This window comes from Macaca mulatta, chromosome 7 (assembly GCF_049350105.2).
Source record: "Macaca mulatta isolate MMU2019108-1 chromosome 7, T2T-MMU8v2.0, whole genome shotgun sequence".
Classification (NCBI taxonomy): domain Eukaryota; kingdom Metazoa; phylum Chordata; class Mammalia; order Primates; family Cercopithecidae; genus Macaca; species Macaca mulatta.
The window spans coordinates 2,432,894-2,448,716 of record NC_133412.1 but is presented as its reverse complement, the minus strand read 5'-3'; the positions used below and the strand labels follow the sequence as shown (position 1 = coordinate 2,448,716).

Sequence of the window (15,823 nt, the reverse complement as noted above, 5' to 3'; positions counted from 1 at the left end):
AGAAGAACTGGTCATTAGGAGACAAGCTTGGATCTACGGGCAGAAGGTGGTAGCTTGGACTAGATGGGGAAATGATTTGAGAGCAATGGATCAGATAGAACCATTGAGAAGAGAAAAGGAGGAGTCAGAGGTGGCTTTTTGGTTTCTTCCTTGAACAAGTGAGAGACCTGAAAGAAGAGCAGTATTGGCATGGGGAAGGTGATAGTTCAGTTCTGGACATGGTGGATTTCAGGCACTGGATGGCTGAATCCAGCAGGCTAAAGGGGTGGAGGATTCAAATGGGGAGGATGAGGATGAGGAGATAATCTCGGCAAGAGCTGGCCTAGACAAGAATGAATGGAGATGCTTTGGGGACAAAATGTACAATGTTAAGCATGCACCCTCTTTCAAGCCCCTAGGGGGTCTTATGGAATCTCCAATAACATCTACATTGCTCCCAACTTCTTTATGGTGTGGCTCTGCTTTGGTAGAAGAGAGTGGAATGTCAGGAAAGGATCACTTCTGTTTGTTTCTGGGTTGGCACAACTTAAATCCTGGAGTTACAAAAGGATAAGATAAACATACATACATTAAGTAAAACAAAGTGCAAAGTTGATAAGCAAAACTTAATGATATAAATAAATAAAAATATCAAATGGTTACACAAGTTTATGTAAGATATGATAGCTTTGTTATTATTGGAAAAGCATCCCTTAAAATAACCCTGGGTCTCTTTGAGGGTTGAGTTTACCTATTACTCTTGAATTTAATCATACAACCTATGGAAGGACCCAAGCAATGATAGCTCATCAAGTCATGGCCTGTCATGGAAAAGATATGCATGTGTTTTCACTGTATCCATGAATATGTTCGTTTTGTGCCCTTTACACTGACCGATTAAATGCCTGGTACAGCCATGGATACTATGAAAATTAAATTTAAGAAAACCAGAATTTTGACCATTTCTTGATTTGATATTGTTGTAGTTGTGCATTTTTATCCAAGTCATTCATTTAACAAAATAAATTATAAAATTATTTTCCTGAATTATTTTTGATCCATCAAAGTTGTCTTATTTTTGGCAATATTTTATTACAGGTGATTATGTTGTCATGACTATATATTTTGAATTGAGTAGAAGAATGGGATACTTCACTATTCAGACATACATTCCCTGTATACTGACTGTGGTTTTATCCTGGGTGTCATTTTGGATCAAAAAAGATGCTACACCAGCAAGAACAGCATTAGGTGAGTTTCAAAAAATCTCTTCCATAAATTTGCATAATTTTAATATAGAAGCATTCATAAAAATGCCTTCAATGTAAAAAACTATTTAAATGTGAATGATCTAATTTGAGGGTTACTTGAACTGTGCTTAGACTTTTCTTTTAAGAAGCCAGGTGAGGCTATTCTTTCTCACAATGGGATTCTATGTGTGCTACATAAATCAAGATGGGGTAGGAGATTCAGAGTAAATAAATTGTGATAGTATCCTGTATCACAGGCTGATATGATCACCAAAACATAGGCACATCCCAGAACCTGTCAACTCAAAAGTCCCCCTACATTAATGTCAGGAAGCAGAATTTACCACACACCTCTGAGGACTGAGGACATAATATTGGTAAAAACAGTTTATCAATAATTGAAGCTCTGCTTATATATAGCAACTTTACCAGCAAACGAGAAAATGATCATTTTTTTTCAGCTGTAAGCCACACACTAAAACTCAGTCTTTTCATGAATTTTTCTCTGGTTCCCAAAGTCTTCTTAATAAAACACTAACTTTCAGTAGTTTTAGAACTGTGCAACATATATTATGTCAGTTTTTCTTTCTGATAGGAAACTTTCAATGTTTTGATTTTTTGAAGACAGGTAATATATAAGACTGAATATAGAGATTGTTTTCCCCAAAAATAATTCCTATAGAAAAGAGGAAGCTGCCTCAATTTCAAATTTCTGCAACATCTCTCATATCTGCATTGTTATTTCTCTGTTTTTTTTTTTTTTTTAAATTTATGTGTTCAAGAACAAAGCACTGGGCCTGGGTAGACCAGAGGCCAAGAGATTAATTAGCCTGTAATATCCTCTACCTATACTAGTTTTGCATGCTCATAGAAAATACATGATAGAACTGTAGGTGAATCAACACAGATTTTGTGACTAACCCTTGGGGTTATGGCTTCATGGTTACATGTATTAGATGTCACTGTACATAAGACATCTAAAGATAAACTTCAAAGTGATATAATATATAACTATGCTTGTACAACTTGAGACTATGAAAATCCTACAGAGAATAGTTGTTCTGGGCTCAAGATACAGAAGCTAGAATTTCACAGTGCAGTCAGATAATAAATTTATAGCCAGAAGAACTGAGGAACTTTATTTAATAAGATGGTTAGTGTCTAGTTGAGACACCAAAAAGTCTGCACCTAGAAGTAAAGGGGGTACTCTAAATGTCATTTGATGAAGCTTGAACCAAGCAATAACAAGATCAAGGAGAACCATCAGTAAATTTACTGTTTGTCATAAGAATTCAAAGGGCTTCTTAAAAAGATAATATCATGCAGACTCTTTAAATTATAAGGAGTTATAATAAGAACTTATTAGACACTCTAAGATGTAGAAAAATGTGACCCATGATCACAAAGAAAGAAGGATTAATAAAAAGCAAAGAGAAGTCTAATGCTGACTCAGTAGGCATGGACTTTAACAATAGCTATTATAACAATGTCTGAGGACTTAGAGGACAATATGATTTTAATTAATGAACAGATGAGTCATCTCATCACAGAAAGTATATAAAAAGAAATTCTAGAATGAAATATATAATATCTTGATTGAAAAATTCACTAAACTTAAGAGCAGATTGAAGATGGCAGAAATAAAAGGTTATATAAAATTGAAGACCATCAGATGAAAATTATGTAATCTGAAGAGCAAGGGAATAAAAAGATTAAAAGAAAGAATGTACCAGTGATCTGTGGTACAATACGAATATATATAACAAAACTATAAGTGACTATAACTGAGGCGATAGTTAAAATCAGAATAATAAGAAAAAAAGAATAAGGAAAAATATTTTTGAAAAAATGTGGTTAAGAAATTCCAATGTTTGGTGAAAAATACCAGCCTATAAATTCAAACAGCTTAGTGAGATACAAGCAGGAGAAATACAAAGAAAAGCATCATAGTCTAAATGATGACAATCAAAAATAAAGGTAATGCTTGCAAGTAGATAAACAAAAATGTCCTGTCGTATGTGGAGGAGCAAAAATATGACTAACTGATTCTTCATATGCAATAATGGAGACCAGAAGATGTTTAATTGCTGGCTTTAAAGTATTGAAATTCTATATCCAGAGAAAATGTACTTCAAAAATTTCATCAGAATGAAGTGTTTTTAGATAAACAAAATCTGTGTTAATTTGTCACAGAAAATCTAAAACCATAGTAAAAATTCTAAAACAAACAAATTAGGTAATAGAAATAATAAACAGAAAAATGGATTTATAAGAAGTAATGAAAAACATCAGAAATGGTAAGCATGTGGTGAAATTTTTAAAAACTAGTTTTCTATTTTTATTCTTTCAATTAAAGTCAAAATAATAACAATGCAAGATGAGACTTATGACATAAGAAAAAATAAAATATAGGCCATAAATAGCAATGAGGTTAGGGGACATATGGAACCATGTTCCTATGTGGTGCAAAAACGAGTGATGTAATACTAAAAAAATTCTAAGTAGATATGTTAAGAAATCTTATTGTAATCTGTTGAAAAAATATGAAAATATAATAAAAGGCATAGCTAAGAATTCAACATAGAAATAAGTAAGAGCATATAATAATAATAAAAGGGTAAATTCAACAGAGAGACAAGACTTTCATAAATGCACCCGTATTACAGCTTCATATTAAAATAAACAAAAACTGAGAAGAGGATAAATTTTAAAAATCAATCACAGTTTGATATTTAAATATACTTCTATCAGCAGTGTACACAAACAAGCACATTTGTCCACTTATTTAAGTGATTAAACCAGTCAACAACCAAAAAGCCAGTAAAGGAATGGAGGAGCTGAACAACAATATCAATGTCTTTGAGCTACTGGATATTATAGAACTCTAAACCTAATAATTACATCATGAAAGTGAATTTCAATATCCACCTCCTGCCATACACAAAAATTTACTTAAAATGGATTATACTAAAATGGTAAAACTAGAAATGTTAAATTTCTAGAAAAATGTTAGGATTATAATGTTAGATTAGATCAAGATTTCTCAGATCAGAAAGTGAATCTTAGGTTAGGAAAACTTTGAAACATTTCTGACATGAGAATAAACCTGAATAGATATTTCATGTTGTTAGATAATATGAAACATCCTGAAGATCCATTGGTTATGTAAAATAAATACATTTTTCCAATGGATAGCATCTTTCTCCTCTTATGCATTTGATGTGCAGAAATTTTAATTTCTTTTATTAATCTTTAATGTTTTTGTTCTAAATATGTTGTAAGTATGGCTACTTTAAAGATTTTCTGTGTAATATTTTAGTCTGATAAAATAATACAAGAAATGTCCAGCATACAGTAAAATATCATTCATCATATCAAAAAGAAAATGCCAGTATCAAGATGACACAGTTGTTGGAATTATCTGATTAGGATTTTAACATATCAGTCATAAATGTGCTTCAATGAGCAAATGCACACATGCTTCAACTAAATGAAAAAATAGAAAAGCTCCACAAAGAAATAGAGTATATAAAGAAGAACTCAGTGGAATTTTTAGCACTGAAAAATACAATGCCAAAATGAAAAGCTCACTGGATATGCTTAACAAAAGAAGAAAAGACAGAGGAAAGAATCAGTGAACCGTGAGACAGAACAACAAAAATTAATCAATCTGAGCAACAGAGAGGAAATATATTGAAAATAATAATCAACTGAGTTTAGGGATATCTCCAAATGTTGACATATGTTAGAGAGGGAAATGATCCAACATTTGTGTTATTGAAGTTCCAGAAAAAGAGAGATAGAATGAGGCTAAAAAAAAGTATTCAAAGAAACAATGGATAAAAAATACTCAAATTTGCCAAAAGGCATAAATCTAGAGATCCAAGAAGCTGAATTAATCCCAAATAGGTTAAATCCAAAGAATGTTAGGTAAAGACACATCATAATCAAACTCTTAAAAACTGAAGAAAAATTATTGAGAGTAGCAAAGAAACATGTCGCCTTGCCTATTAAAAAAAAAAAAAGTTGGATAACAATGGATTCTCATCCAAACTATGGACGCAAGGAGGAAGTGGCACAGCATTTTTTAATGCTGAATAGAAAGAACAGTCAACCCAGAATTCTATACCCAATGAGAGTATCTTTTAAGAATAAAGGAGAAATTCATTCTCATGCGAAGAAGAACAAAGAGAATTTGTCACTAACAGATGTCCCCTAAAATAATGGCTAATGGAATTTCTTGAAATAGAAAATGATAAGAGAAGAATTTTTAACAAAAGAAAGAAAGAAAAAAACACAAAAAGTGAAAATGTGGGTAAGTAAAATGGACTTTCCTTTGCCTTTTGAGTTTTCTAAATTACTTATAATGGTTGAAGCAAAAAATCATAATGCTACTTGATGTAATTATTAAACTAATTAAAGGAAATATTTAAGACAATTATGTTAAAATCAAGGAAGAGTAAGGGAAAATAAAGTTTCTACATTTCATTCAAACTGGTAAAATGTTAAATATGATAAATTATGTATTTGTAATACTGGAGGAATCACTAAAAAGGCCACAAAGAGTGATGTGCCTCAAAAACACTGTAGATAAAGCAAAATAAAATTCTAAAATATGTTGAGATAACCCATATGAAGGCAGGAAAAAGAAAACAAGATATTATAAAGGAACAAACAAACAGGAAACACAATATAATTACATCTTAAATATTAATAATTACTTTCAATGTAAATTGCTGGAACATACCAGAGAAAAAAACAGAAGTTAGCAGAGAGGATTAAAAAAATAAAGCATGACCCAGCTACAATGTGTCTCCAAGAAAGTCACTTGAAATAGGATGATATTGTTACACTGACATGAATGTTCATGTAATCACCAAGAACTGGACACAACCAAAATATCCCTCAACAAGTGAATGGCTAACGAAACTATGGAACACCCAAGCCATGATATCAGCAGTAGGAAAGAACAAACTATTAATGCAGCAGCGGTTAAATGTGTCAATGGCATTGTGCTGAGTGAAAAAAAAAAGCCAATGTCAAAAAGTGTTATTATAGTTTGTGTTTAAATTAGGAGGTTTACTTCTGACTGTGGTAAGATGCCAGCATTTATATTCACTCATCCCTCCAAGGTCAAGAAGAAAGTTTTTCTAGGATTCTGTGAGACCAGGATCATCCCCAAAGCATCCTATATGTAATAGACTCAGCTGAGATAACCTTCCTGAACTCCCTTGGGCTTTCCCCGAAGAGGAAGTCATGCCAACAGGTGTTTGTGCAGAGCACCCTTCTTTACTAGGTAGCTTAGACCCCTGAACTAAACAGAAATGCCTAAGCTTTATTTTTCTTCAGGGTGTATAGTTTCAGGGTGGGTGTGGAAGTGGGGAGGATAAAGCACACGGCCACTGTCTACCTCTGGAATACAGGCCACTCATGAAAACTGATGGACAAGGTCTATGGAAATTGCAGACACAAACAATTGTATTTCTATTGAAATAGAAACTAAGATTTTGAACTTCTTAGACATGATGTGATCACATTTTTAAAAGTTGAATTGGATGTTTATTAAAGGAGGATAATGGCTTCCAGCTTCATCCATGTCCCTGCAAAGGACATGACCTCATTCTTTTTTATGGTTGCATAGTATTCCCTGGGGGAGAACATTAGGGAAAACAGCTAATGCATGCTGGGCTTAATACCTAGATGATGGGTTGATAGGTGCAGCAAATCACCATGGCACACGTTTATCTCTCTAATAAACATGCACATTCTGCACATGTACCCTGGAACTTAAAAAATATAAATAAAATAAAATAATTTTTTCAAAAGATCTTTTTCCATAAAACTACATCTGATGTAAGTATAGACTTTTCCGGTTTACATAGCATTTTTACATGAAATTTTACCATCTATATTAAAGAGTACCTAGCATTCTGTTTTCACTGCACAAGTTAAGGAAACTGATTCAAGATGGTAGGTGGCTTCTCATGGTCAAATGCTGAGAAGGCCCAGAGCAAGGTGGAGGGCTTGGACTTTCAGGTGATATTCTTTACACCTCAACAAGCTGTCCACCCTGTGCTTTGAGACTCATTCTCCACCTGGCCCTGGCAGAACCGCCTTGAGCAGGTGCAGGGAGGAACTAAACAGAGGCTGTAATGCTGCAACAAAGGTGTAAAGTAATGTGTCCTCATCTGTCCTGTGTACCTATTCTCTGACTAGTACTGCGATGCAGATATTTTACTGTATTCCCATTGAGCTACAGAGGTGGTGACTATTAAAATTCAGATTCCTGTGATTCAGGGGTTCATGAATCTGGGGTCACTAACCTGCCCTGTCTAGTAGTTCTGACAGGTCCTGATTTCTTGGGGAGTTCACCCACGGGAGAGTCAGTCTTAGCCTGTTTCACATGATAATCGCTCTTCTTCATTTTATTCTTATGTTCAACAGTCTCTATGTCTTTTTTCACGTTTTCCCTTCTAAGCCATCCATCTCATGTGTGTCTGTGTCTCTTTTCTGAATGTTTTCCACAATATTTGATTAAACATCCAGTGTTGACCCATGCATATGGAATAGTCGAAGTCAAACCAACATTGAGTGTTACCAATTAATTGCTTCATTTGATGTAAAGCATTCATTTAAATGCCTCAAATGTGCTAGCGTCTGTGCTGGGGGACAGGCAAAGATGAGTAAGGGACTGTTTTTGTCTTAAAGACCACACTATTTAGGAGACAGATACGTAAAGACATATGTGATTCCCTGTGATAATGAAAACAAACAAAAAAAAAGCTGCGATACGTAGAAGGTACAGGGATACTGCAGACGTGCATGTTGTCAGCTCTGCCGGGAGGACAAGAGTGGAGCTGGGTCTTCAAGAATAGTGAGGGTTTTCAAACTGGGGAGGTGAGGAGAAGAAAGAAATAAAAGGATTTAGCTGCACAGAAGTGTGAGATGTGGAACAGCAGGGAATAGATAGGACTGCAAAAAGAGCATCGATGTTAAAAATTGCTTAAAAGGCAAAATGTCCAACAATGAGAGAATTACTGAATAAATTGAAAGGTGTTCACTTGATTCAGGCACTTTAGTGTTATTGTGAAGACTCTAATCAGAAATTTCATGGAAACATTGCTTATGAAATTGTGTGGACATTAAAATTCAAAGTAACATTACATGAGGTATGCAGCATCAGAGATTCCTGTAAGGCAGCCGTGCTGGGGTGGAGGGATGTGGGTGACGGTCTGGGATTCCTGTTGCATGTTGCATCCTTTTACAACATGCTACCTGTCCCCTGTGCAGGCATCACCACGGTGCTGACCATGACCACCCTGAGCACCATCGCCAGGAAGTCCTTGCCACGTGTGTCCTACGTGACCGCCATGGACCTCTTTGTGACCGTGTGCTTCCTGTTTGTCTTCGCCGCACTGATGGAGTATGCTACCCTCAACTACTATTCCAGCTGTAGAAAACCAACCACCACGAAGAAGACGACATCGGTGAGCTGCAGTAGCAAAGGTTCTCTGGGAGGTAATGGGGACGCTGTTTGAGATGAGTGTGTGCCTAAATGCAGTTGTATTCCTAAGGATCGTATAAAGCATGATATACATACCCAATTCAACAAGACTTTTCCAAACCAGACGGGATTCTGAAGATGTGAATGTGACTCTACAAGCTCTCTTGTGTCACCTACCGGTGATGTGGTTTGGTTTAGTCATACCCTAAAGGTTTCTCTTGAGTGATTTTGGATGCAAATGTTCATGACAGTTTCCTAGTTATTTTTCTTCTTTTCTTGTAGTTACTACATTCAGATTCCTCAAGATGGATTCCTGAGCGAATAAGCCTACAAGCCCCCTCCGTATGTATAGCATTGCAGGTGTCAATATTTCTGAGAACTTTCACTAAACATTGCATTTGAAAGGTAGATTGCTGTTGATGCATGCATGTATTGAAGACCAAGGAGTGATGCACATGCTGGCTTCAAAAATGTGTTTAGTATTAGGTTAAAAATCCAACTCTGACAAGTTGGAAATTAGAGGAGAAAAGTAATCATAATCCTTCTACATGGGGATTAGTGTATGGCATATATAGTTCTTTTTTAGCCATTCAAATAATATATGTTCATGCATTTTAGCAAAACTGAATTATGATCTTTATATTGTTTTATAGCCTCTTTGATAACTCAAAAATAGGTACTTACATGTACTTAAGTTTTGTGCCACAAATATTATTTTATAGGATCATTGTAATGATCATATCCTACGTTCATGATTGATGCACAGGCAGTCTTGGCAGGACACTGACTGGGCTTATCCACATTTTTCACTTGCATTTACGTTCTTATCATTACCAATTTGTATTTACCTGTGACGATTTGCTTGGTTATAAATTCCTAGGAGCAGAACGTTTGGGCAGAGGGGTTGCATGGTCTTTGGTCTTTGCCAAATGGTGCTCCACCAGCTCCATCAGCAATGCCAGACACCTCATCCTGAACTTTCCGTGCATTCAGTTTGATAGTCAAGCAGGAAAATGAGCTCTGCAAACTTTTCTTACTGGCATTTATTTGACTATTGACAATATTGTCACTTGTTTATTTTTGATTTGCATTTCTATTTTCGTGAATTGCTTTTGAATTTTTTAAACTTTTACTAGTATTTTAAAGTAGAAATCTGATGGTGGTATATATGTTACATATTATATAAATTGTATTTTATAAAATATATAATTTAGATAGTCACATATAGAATATATTCATGATATTGTTTGTCATGTAGTTTTTATTTCAACTTGAATTGGCAACATTGGCCCTATCCTATTTTGTGCCTTTTTCTGTGTGTGTTATTTTGTTTCATGTGGTCAAATCTGTCACTGTTTTCTTTTCTAGTTTCTGCTTCTTGTGTTCTGCTTTGGAAGGTCCTTCCTCCTCTCAAAATGACGACCCCCCTCACTTTCTTTTGAGCACTATGCTTGACATTATGTTTCTGTGCTTTCATGTATCAACTCACTTTATTCTCATAACAAACCTTTCTACAAATCAGAAAATTGAAGTGTGGATAAATTAAGCCCTATAAATATTGACCAAGGTTTGACAATTTAAAAACAAATTTGTTACATTTAACTATTAACAAGTCTGAATTTCTTTTGGCTAGAGATAAGAATGGAGCTTTATTGAAAAATCCAAGAAATATATTTTTAAATTAATGATGAGAACAACTTTTATCATATAACAATTTTTATTTACAATCATGACTTTTATTCCTTTATACATATGTATACTAATTACAATTTACTAATTACATCAAATGTTTCAAACCCACCCATACGCTGCAGGTGGTTTGCTACTTGCTAATTGAGACCTCATATGCAGCGCACTTCCAGCCCGTTGTCAGGAGACTACATAGTTCTCTGCACTCTGCAAGTGTGGATCATGATAGTTCTTCCAAAACGTTTGTGGGCAAATCACTGTTACAGCTGCGGGAAGCCACAGCGAACATACAGATTTTGCCAGCAAATGCTTCCAAATGGCATGGGACCAAAACAGAGGGGAGAGGGGAAGGGTGCAATCATCACACATAGCCAGGACCTGGGTGTTGAAAGGAGGAAATATTGACATCTTTAGTACAGAAGTGATGTTGCCAAAAAAAGAAAAAAATCCTTTAACACACAGAGAAAAAGATATCACAAAATGAACAGAAAAAATATTTTTAAAGAAAGAAAAAGTTGGAAAGTTTAATGACCTTAAAGAAAGTACAAAGAAAAATAATTCGCAGACAGAAAGGGTGCCAGGCCTGGTGAGAAGACACAACCAGAGACCTGCAACAAGAATAATGCTAAGCCAAAGAAAAAGCAAGTCTGTCCTCTGCTGAGTGAGAACTGTCAACTTCCCAACTGTATTCTGAAAGGTCAGTCTGCAAACTGTATGCTAGTGAAGGAGCCTCCATTACCAACACGAAGCAGCAGTGATGGGGGACAGGGGCAGGCTCCGTGAACAGTCACATGTGTGGCTTGGGGTGAGCTGTTCCAGTTGCTCAGTTCCCCTTTCCTAACGTGTCAAATGCAAGGCTGAGGAACTCCACGTGTGCCCAGGAAGCACGGTGCTCCGTGACACTCACAGGGCTGTGCTACACACACAGACAAAAGAGGAGGGAGTCAGGGACCCAGCTAGGCCAAGGAGGACTTGGGGGAATTGTTAATTAAAATCTCTCTCTTGGACATCGTTTGAAATTTTCATGACTAATGAGACGGAGGCAGGTAAAGAAGTTCTTAAGCTATTTAGGGCTCTTAACATCTTACATTTTGCTTCAACCTTATAAAATGGAATTTGTTTCATTTCAAAGCAGTGAACTATGGAGACATAATGGGAACCATTTTTAATATTGTAAATATGATCTCTAGGTGTTTTTTGGTTTCCTAAATGAAGTGAAATGGAGGTTTCTCTTCTCCAGAAACCATCCTGCTGCCCTGCCTGTGGCCTCCAAGGGTTGCCCTTTAGACCTCTGGTGAGCCATCCCCACATCAGCAGAGCCTTCTGCCTCCCGGTCTGAGCCAGAATCTTGCTGTGGGGCTGCCCTGCCTTGTGACGACCGGGCTTCTCCTCTCTTGTCTCCGGTAGCCCCCAGTCCCATCCACACAGCAAGAGACTACATAGAGGAATGGGGTTGAAGCAATGAGTGGATGAATGTCTGGCTGATCACTGTCAAGTATACGTGTAGGAAACTTTTATTGCAATTGTTTGTTCATAAAGGCAGATATTTCCACTGGAGCTTGTCAAAAAGAGGCAGATCCCTTCAATGCAGTGGGATAGAGGCAGGGAATTGCTATGTTTTAGCAAACCCCTGGTGATGTTTACACCTACTCGGGACAAAGAACATTAACCTAGAAGAGACGTGTCCACATGAGGCCCATAGAGACAGCGGGACTTTTATTTCTGCCTGTTCATCAGGATTGCGGATGAGGAGGAGGGTGGGCAGCCGCACCATGAGGCCCCACTGGTAGCAGAAGGAGGTGGCCACATGTGAGGAGCAAGCAACGCCCTGTGAACATGTGGTCCAGGCCATCCTGCTTTAGGTCTGTCCTCACACACAGATGCTTCCCATGGACAAGAGCACACCAAAGGCTGCAAGAACCGACTCTGAGTGACCGACGGACACTTTCACCTGTCTCCAGTTTATGATCCCACGATTATGAGCATGTCCAATCAAACTGAGGCCCAAAAACAGGAGGGAAGCAATACCATGTCTTCATGTAATCGTATTTTGGGTTGAAAGTATAAGAGGTTGTCACGATGCTTTCTAATGAATTCCGAATGGCCTCTGTCCCAGCAGTGTGCCACACCCAGGCAAAGGCCCTCGCCAGGAAGCCCACTGAGAAGGGTTCCCTCTCCACCTCCTCCTCGGCATCAGTCTCCACGGCTGCCAGTGGCACATGCCCATCTCCGATCCACCAGCACAGATAAACCAAAGCAGACAGGCAAACATGCTGTTTAGTTCTCTTCCATTATTCAGTCCAGTTTAGAAACGGGTCCCCTTAACGGAATTCAATGTAGTGCACACTTCATCGTTTTTCAGAAGAGCTCAGCCTCTGTCTGAAAAATTGACAAGTCTATTTGCAGCCATGTCTCAGGGTTAGGAATGATTCTTCTCATTGAGGAGTGAAGAGTATGTTGTTCTCTCTCCTTTATCTGCCCCATTTGGACTTTTCCATGTCAGGAGAAGGGCTTGGGAGGTAGAAAAGAAAGCATTGTAGGTGGGCACATTTTTGGTTATGCTTCTTAAGATGGTAAGCAGTATCCAGCCCCCTCACACTGAAAGCCCACTTTCACCAGAATCACATGGGACATGAAGATCCTCTCATCATTCCTGCACGTCATACCTTTTACTATTCACTAATTGGAAAAAAAGTAACCTATTTGTCCCTCCCCACTTCAGTATATGTACTGTTTCACATATAAGGGATAAATATATAATACGTCCATACTTACTACAAATCCACAGAAAAGTAGGCAGAATAGGGACTTCAAATGACTAATACACATTTTAAAATATGTTTAACCTTCTTCATTAATAATCCGGGAAACACAAGATTTGAAACTGCAATGCAATTTTCCTTGCATTTGAATTGAAGACGGGGGTCTCCTCTCTCGGCTTTTGAGCCCCTCTCCCTCTGTCTCTGCACAGGGAAGCTTCTTCCTTTCTTCCTTCTTGCCTATTAAACTCTCTGCTCCTTAAAACCAAAAAAAAAAAAAAAGGGACCGAGTCTCTCCAGCGTTGGGGGGAGTGTGAGGGATGGGCAGGCCCACTCATCCTCTTTATCTGTAGGAGACAGATGTGATACGAACCGATTGCTTCATACACCTCAGGGTGTTTTTATTGCATTTTATGATGGTTGTTGTGTCATTCTTGTTGCCTGCAGAACTATTCCCTCCTGGACATGAGGCCACCACCACCTGCGATGACCACGTTAAACAATTCCGTTTACTGGCAGGAATTTGAAGATACCTGTGTCTATGAGTGTCTGGATGGCAAAGACTGTCAGAGCTTCTTCTGCTGCTACGAAGAATGTAAATCAGGATCCTGGAGAAAAGGGCGTATTCACATAGACATCTTGGAGCTGGACTCGTACTCCCGGGTCTTTTTCCCCACGTCCTTCCTGCTCTTTAACCTGGTCTACTGGGTTGGATACCTGTATCTCTAAGCATTGCTCATCGTGAAGAGTGGAGAGCATTTGGTACACACTTGACCTTCCGTCGCCCCCAGACCAGTAGTGACCAATCGGGAGCAGCAAGGAAGGACACTGCTCCGTGTATCTTGTTATAAATGACCTTTCAGCAACACAGGAAGTACCTGGCAAAGGTTTCTATTATGTATTTTACACACACACACACACATGCTAATTGAGTTTTAAAGTAATATTCTTGCTGATCCCTACTGAATTGTAGCTTGGTGTTGTTTCTGAATGGTTTATGGATATTGGAAGCAGCTGCTGATTACCCTTGCCAAGAAATCTGTAAAACGTGCAAGTGAATGTCTAAGATGCTCTCTCAGGCCCCTAGTCCTTCTGTATCTTTCCTTCGCAGCCCTGGGTGTAGTAGCGCTCACGAGTGTTGAATCACCCCTGGCCGAGACCCACTCCTGCTGGCTCAGCCTGGGCTCTCTGTGCTCCAGTGTGAACAGCAGCGGGTTCCAACCCCAGTCTCCTTTCTCTGTGGCCTCTCTGGTTCCAGCACCATTGCCGTTAGCTGGCACCCCTTTACCTAATAACCTCGTTCTAGGCCTGGGGAGAGTACACTCGCATTGTCCACGGTTTCCATTGGAGGTGAAAATAAGATTTTCAAAATGCTCATGTTGTTGGGGTCAAAAATGACTATCTCTGAACATCAGAAGGTTATTACTTTAATCCAACTTACTGAGAGTCAACAATATTTGAACCTTGGGTTCTTGGACTAGTTCAACAACATTTCACCTTAAGAGCTGTTTTTAACTAGACCGAGGCTCAACCCAAGTACGTGTCCAGCTTATGTTACATTATTATAGGTTCAGTAATTGTCTTCATTTTGCAAAGAAAGGTGTACAGTGAACACAACCTGTTATCTTGAAGACACACGCCAGAGTGTGAAAGACGTAGATACAATTTTATTTTTATTTTCTTTTTTTGAGACAGAGTCACGCTTTGTCGCCTGGCCAGGCTGGAGTACAGTGGCACCATCTTGGCTCACTACAACCTCCACCTCCCATGTGCAAGCGATTCTCCTGCCTCAGCTTCCCGAGTAGTTGGACTACAGGTGCGCACTACCACACCCAGCTAATTTTTTTTTTTTTTTTAGTAGAGACAGGGTGGTTTCACCATGTTGGCCTGGCTGGTCTCGAACTCCTGACCTCAGGTGATCTGCCCGCCTCAGCCTCCCAAAGTGCTAGGATTACACACATGAGCCACCATGCCTGGCCAAAATTTAAAAAAAAAAAAATTAGTGAATATTAATTTTCAACTCAAACCAACTTTAGATGCAAAAAAAATGGGCAATGGTGATCATCAAGTACATATTTTGATGAACAAGATTATTTTATACTTTGAAATATGGATACATAGCAAAATCCCAAAGAAAAAATATCCCCCAATCAATACTCTTTTGATATTTTTATAACACAAAACCAACTTGCTTCTTGCTGTTAGTTCTTTGTTATAACTGGACGCCAGTGTGAACTGCAGAAGACTCTGTTGAAACTTCTCCTCACCAATAGGCAAAACACAAGTCCTATCAGTTAGTCAATAATGCTTTGGCATTATTAAAATTCTGAACCAGAATCTCTGTGCCTCTCATCTTTCTCACACAGAAAACTGAATCCATTTCACGTAGAAACCATAATTTTAAAGATTATCGATTGTGCATACCATAATTACTCAGAAAAATAAAATATTTTGCAGAGAAAGTATAGAAAAGTATCAATTTCACACAATTTCCTGGATGTACACCAGACACAGAAGAGGATGGGAGCAGAAGAGACCAGAGAAAGTGAAATTAGATTCATCTGCTTATTCCTATTAAGATTGTTGCACATTAAATGGATGCAAAGATATCAACATATGATGACCCAATTTCCAAAGATGGA

At 37.8% G+C, this 15,823-nt stretch overlaps 1 protein-coding gene across 3 annotated transcripts in view; it reads left to right on the top strand.

Moving 5' to 3' along the window:
* Positions 1 to 15,518, top strand: part of GABRG3 (gamma-aminobutyric acid type A receptor subunit gamma3) — a 562,718-nt gene extending 547,200 nt beyond the window's left edge. For all 3 annotated transcript variants that reach the window (XM_028850620.2, XM_077938673.1, XM_077938674.1), the window contains 4 exons: positions 1,078 to 1,230; positions 8,520 to 8,716; positions 9,016 to 9,075; positions 13,629 to 15,518. In XM_028850620.2, the coding sequence (XP_028706453.1) occupies positions 1,078 to 1,230; positions 8,520 to 8,716; positions 9,016 to 9,075; positions 13,629 to 13,910 (692 nt within the window). In that variant the 3' untranslated portion in view covers positions 13,911 to 15,518. The remainder of the gene's footprint in view (positions 1 to 1,077; positions 1,231 to 8,519; positions 8,717 to 9,015; positions 9,076 to 13,628) is intronic.
* Positions 15,519 to 15,823: the final 305 nt, after the last annotated feature.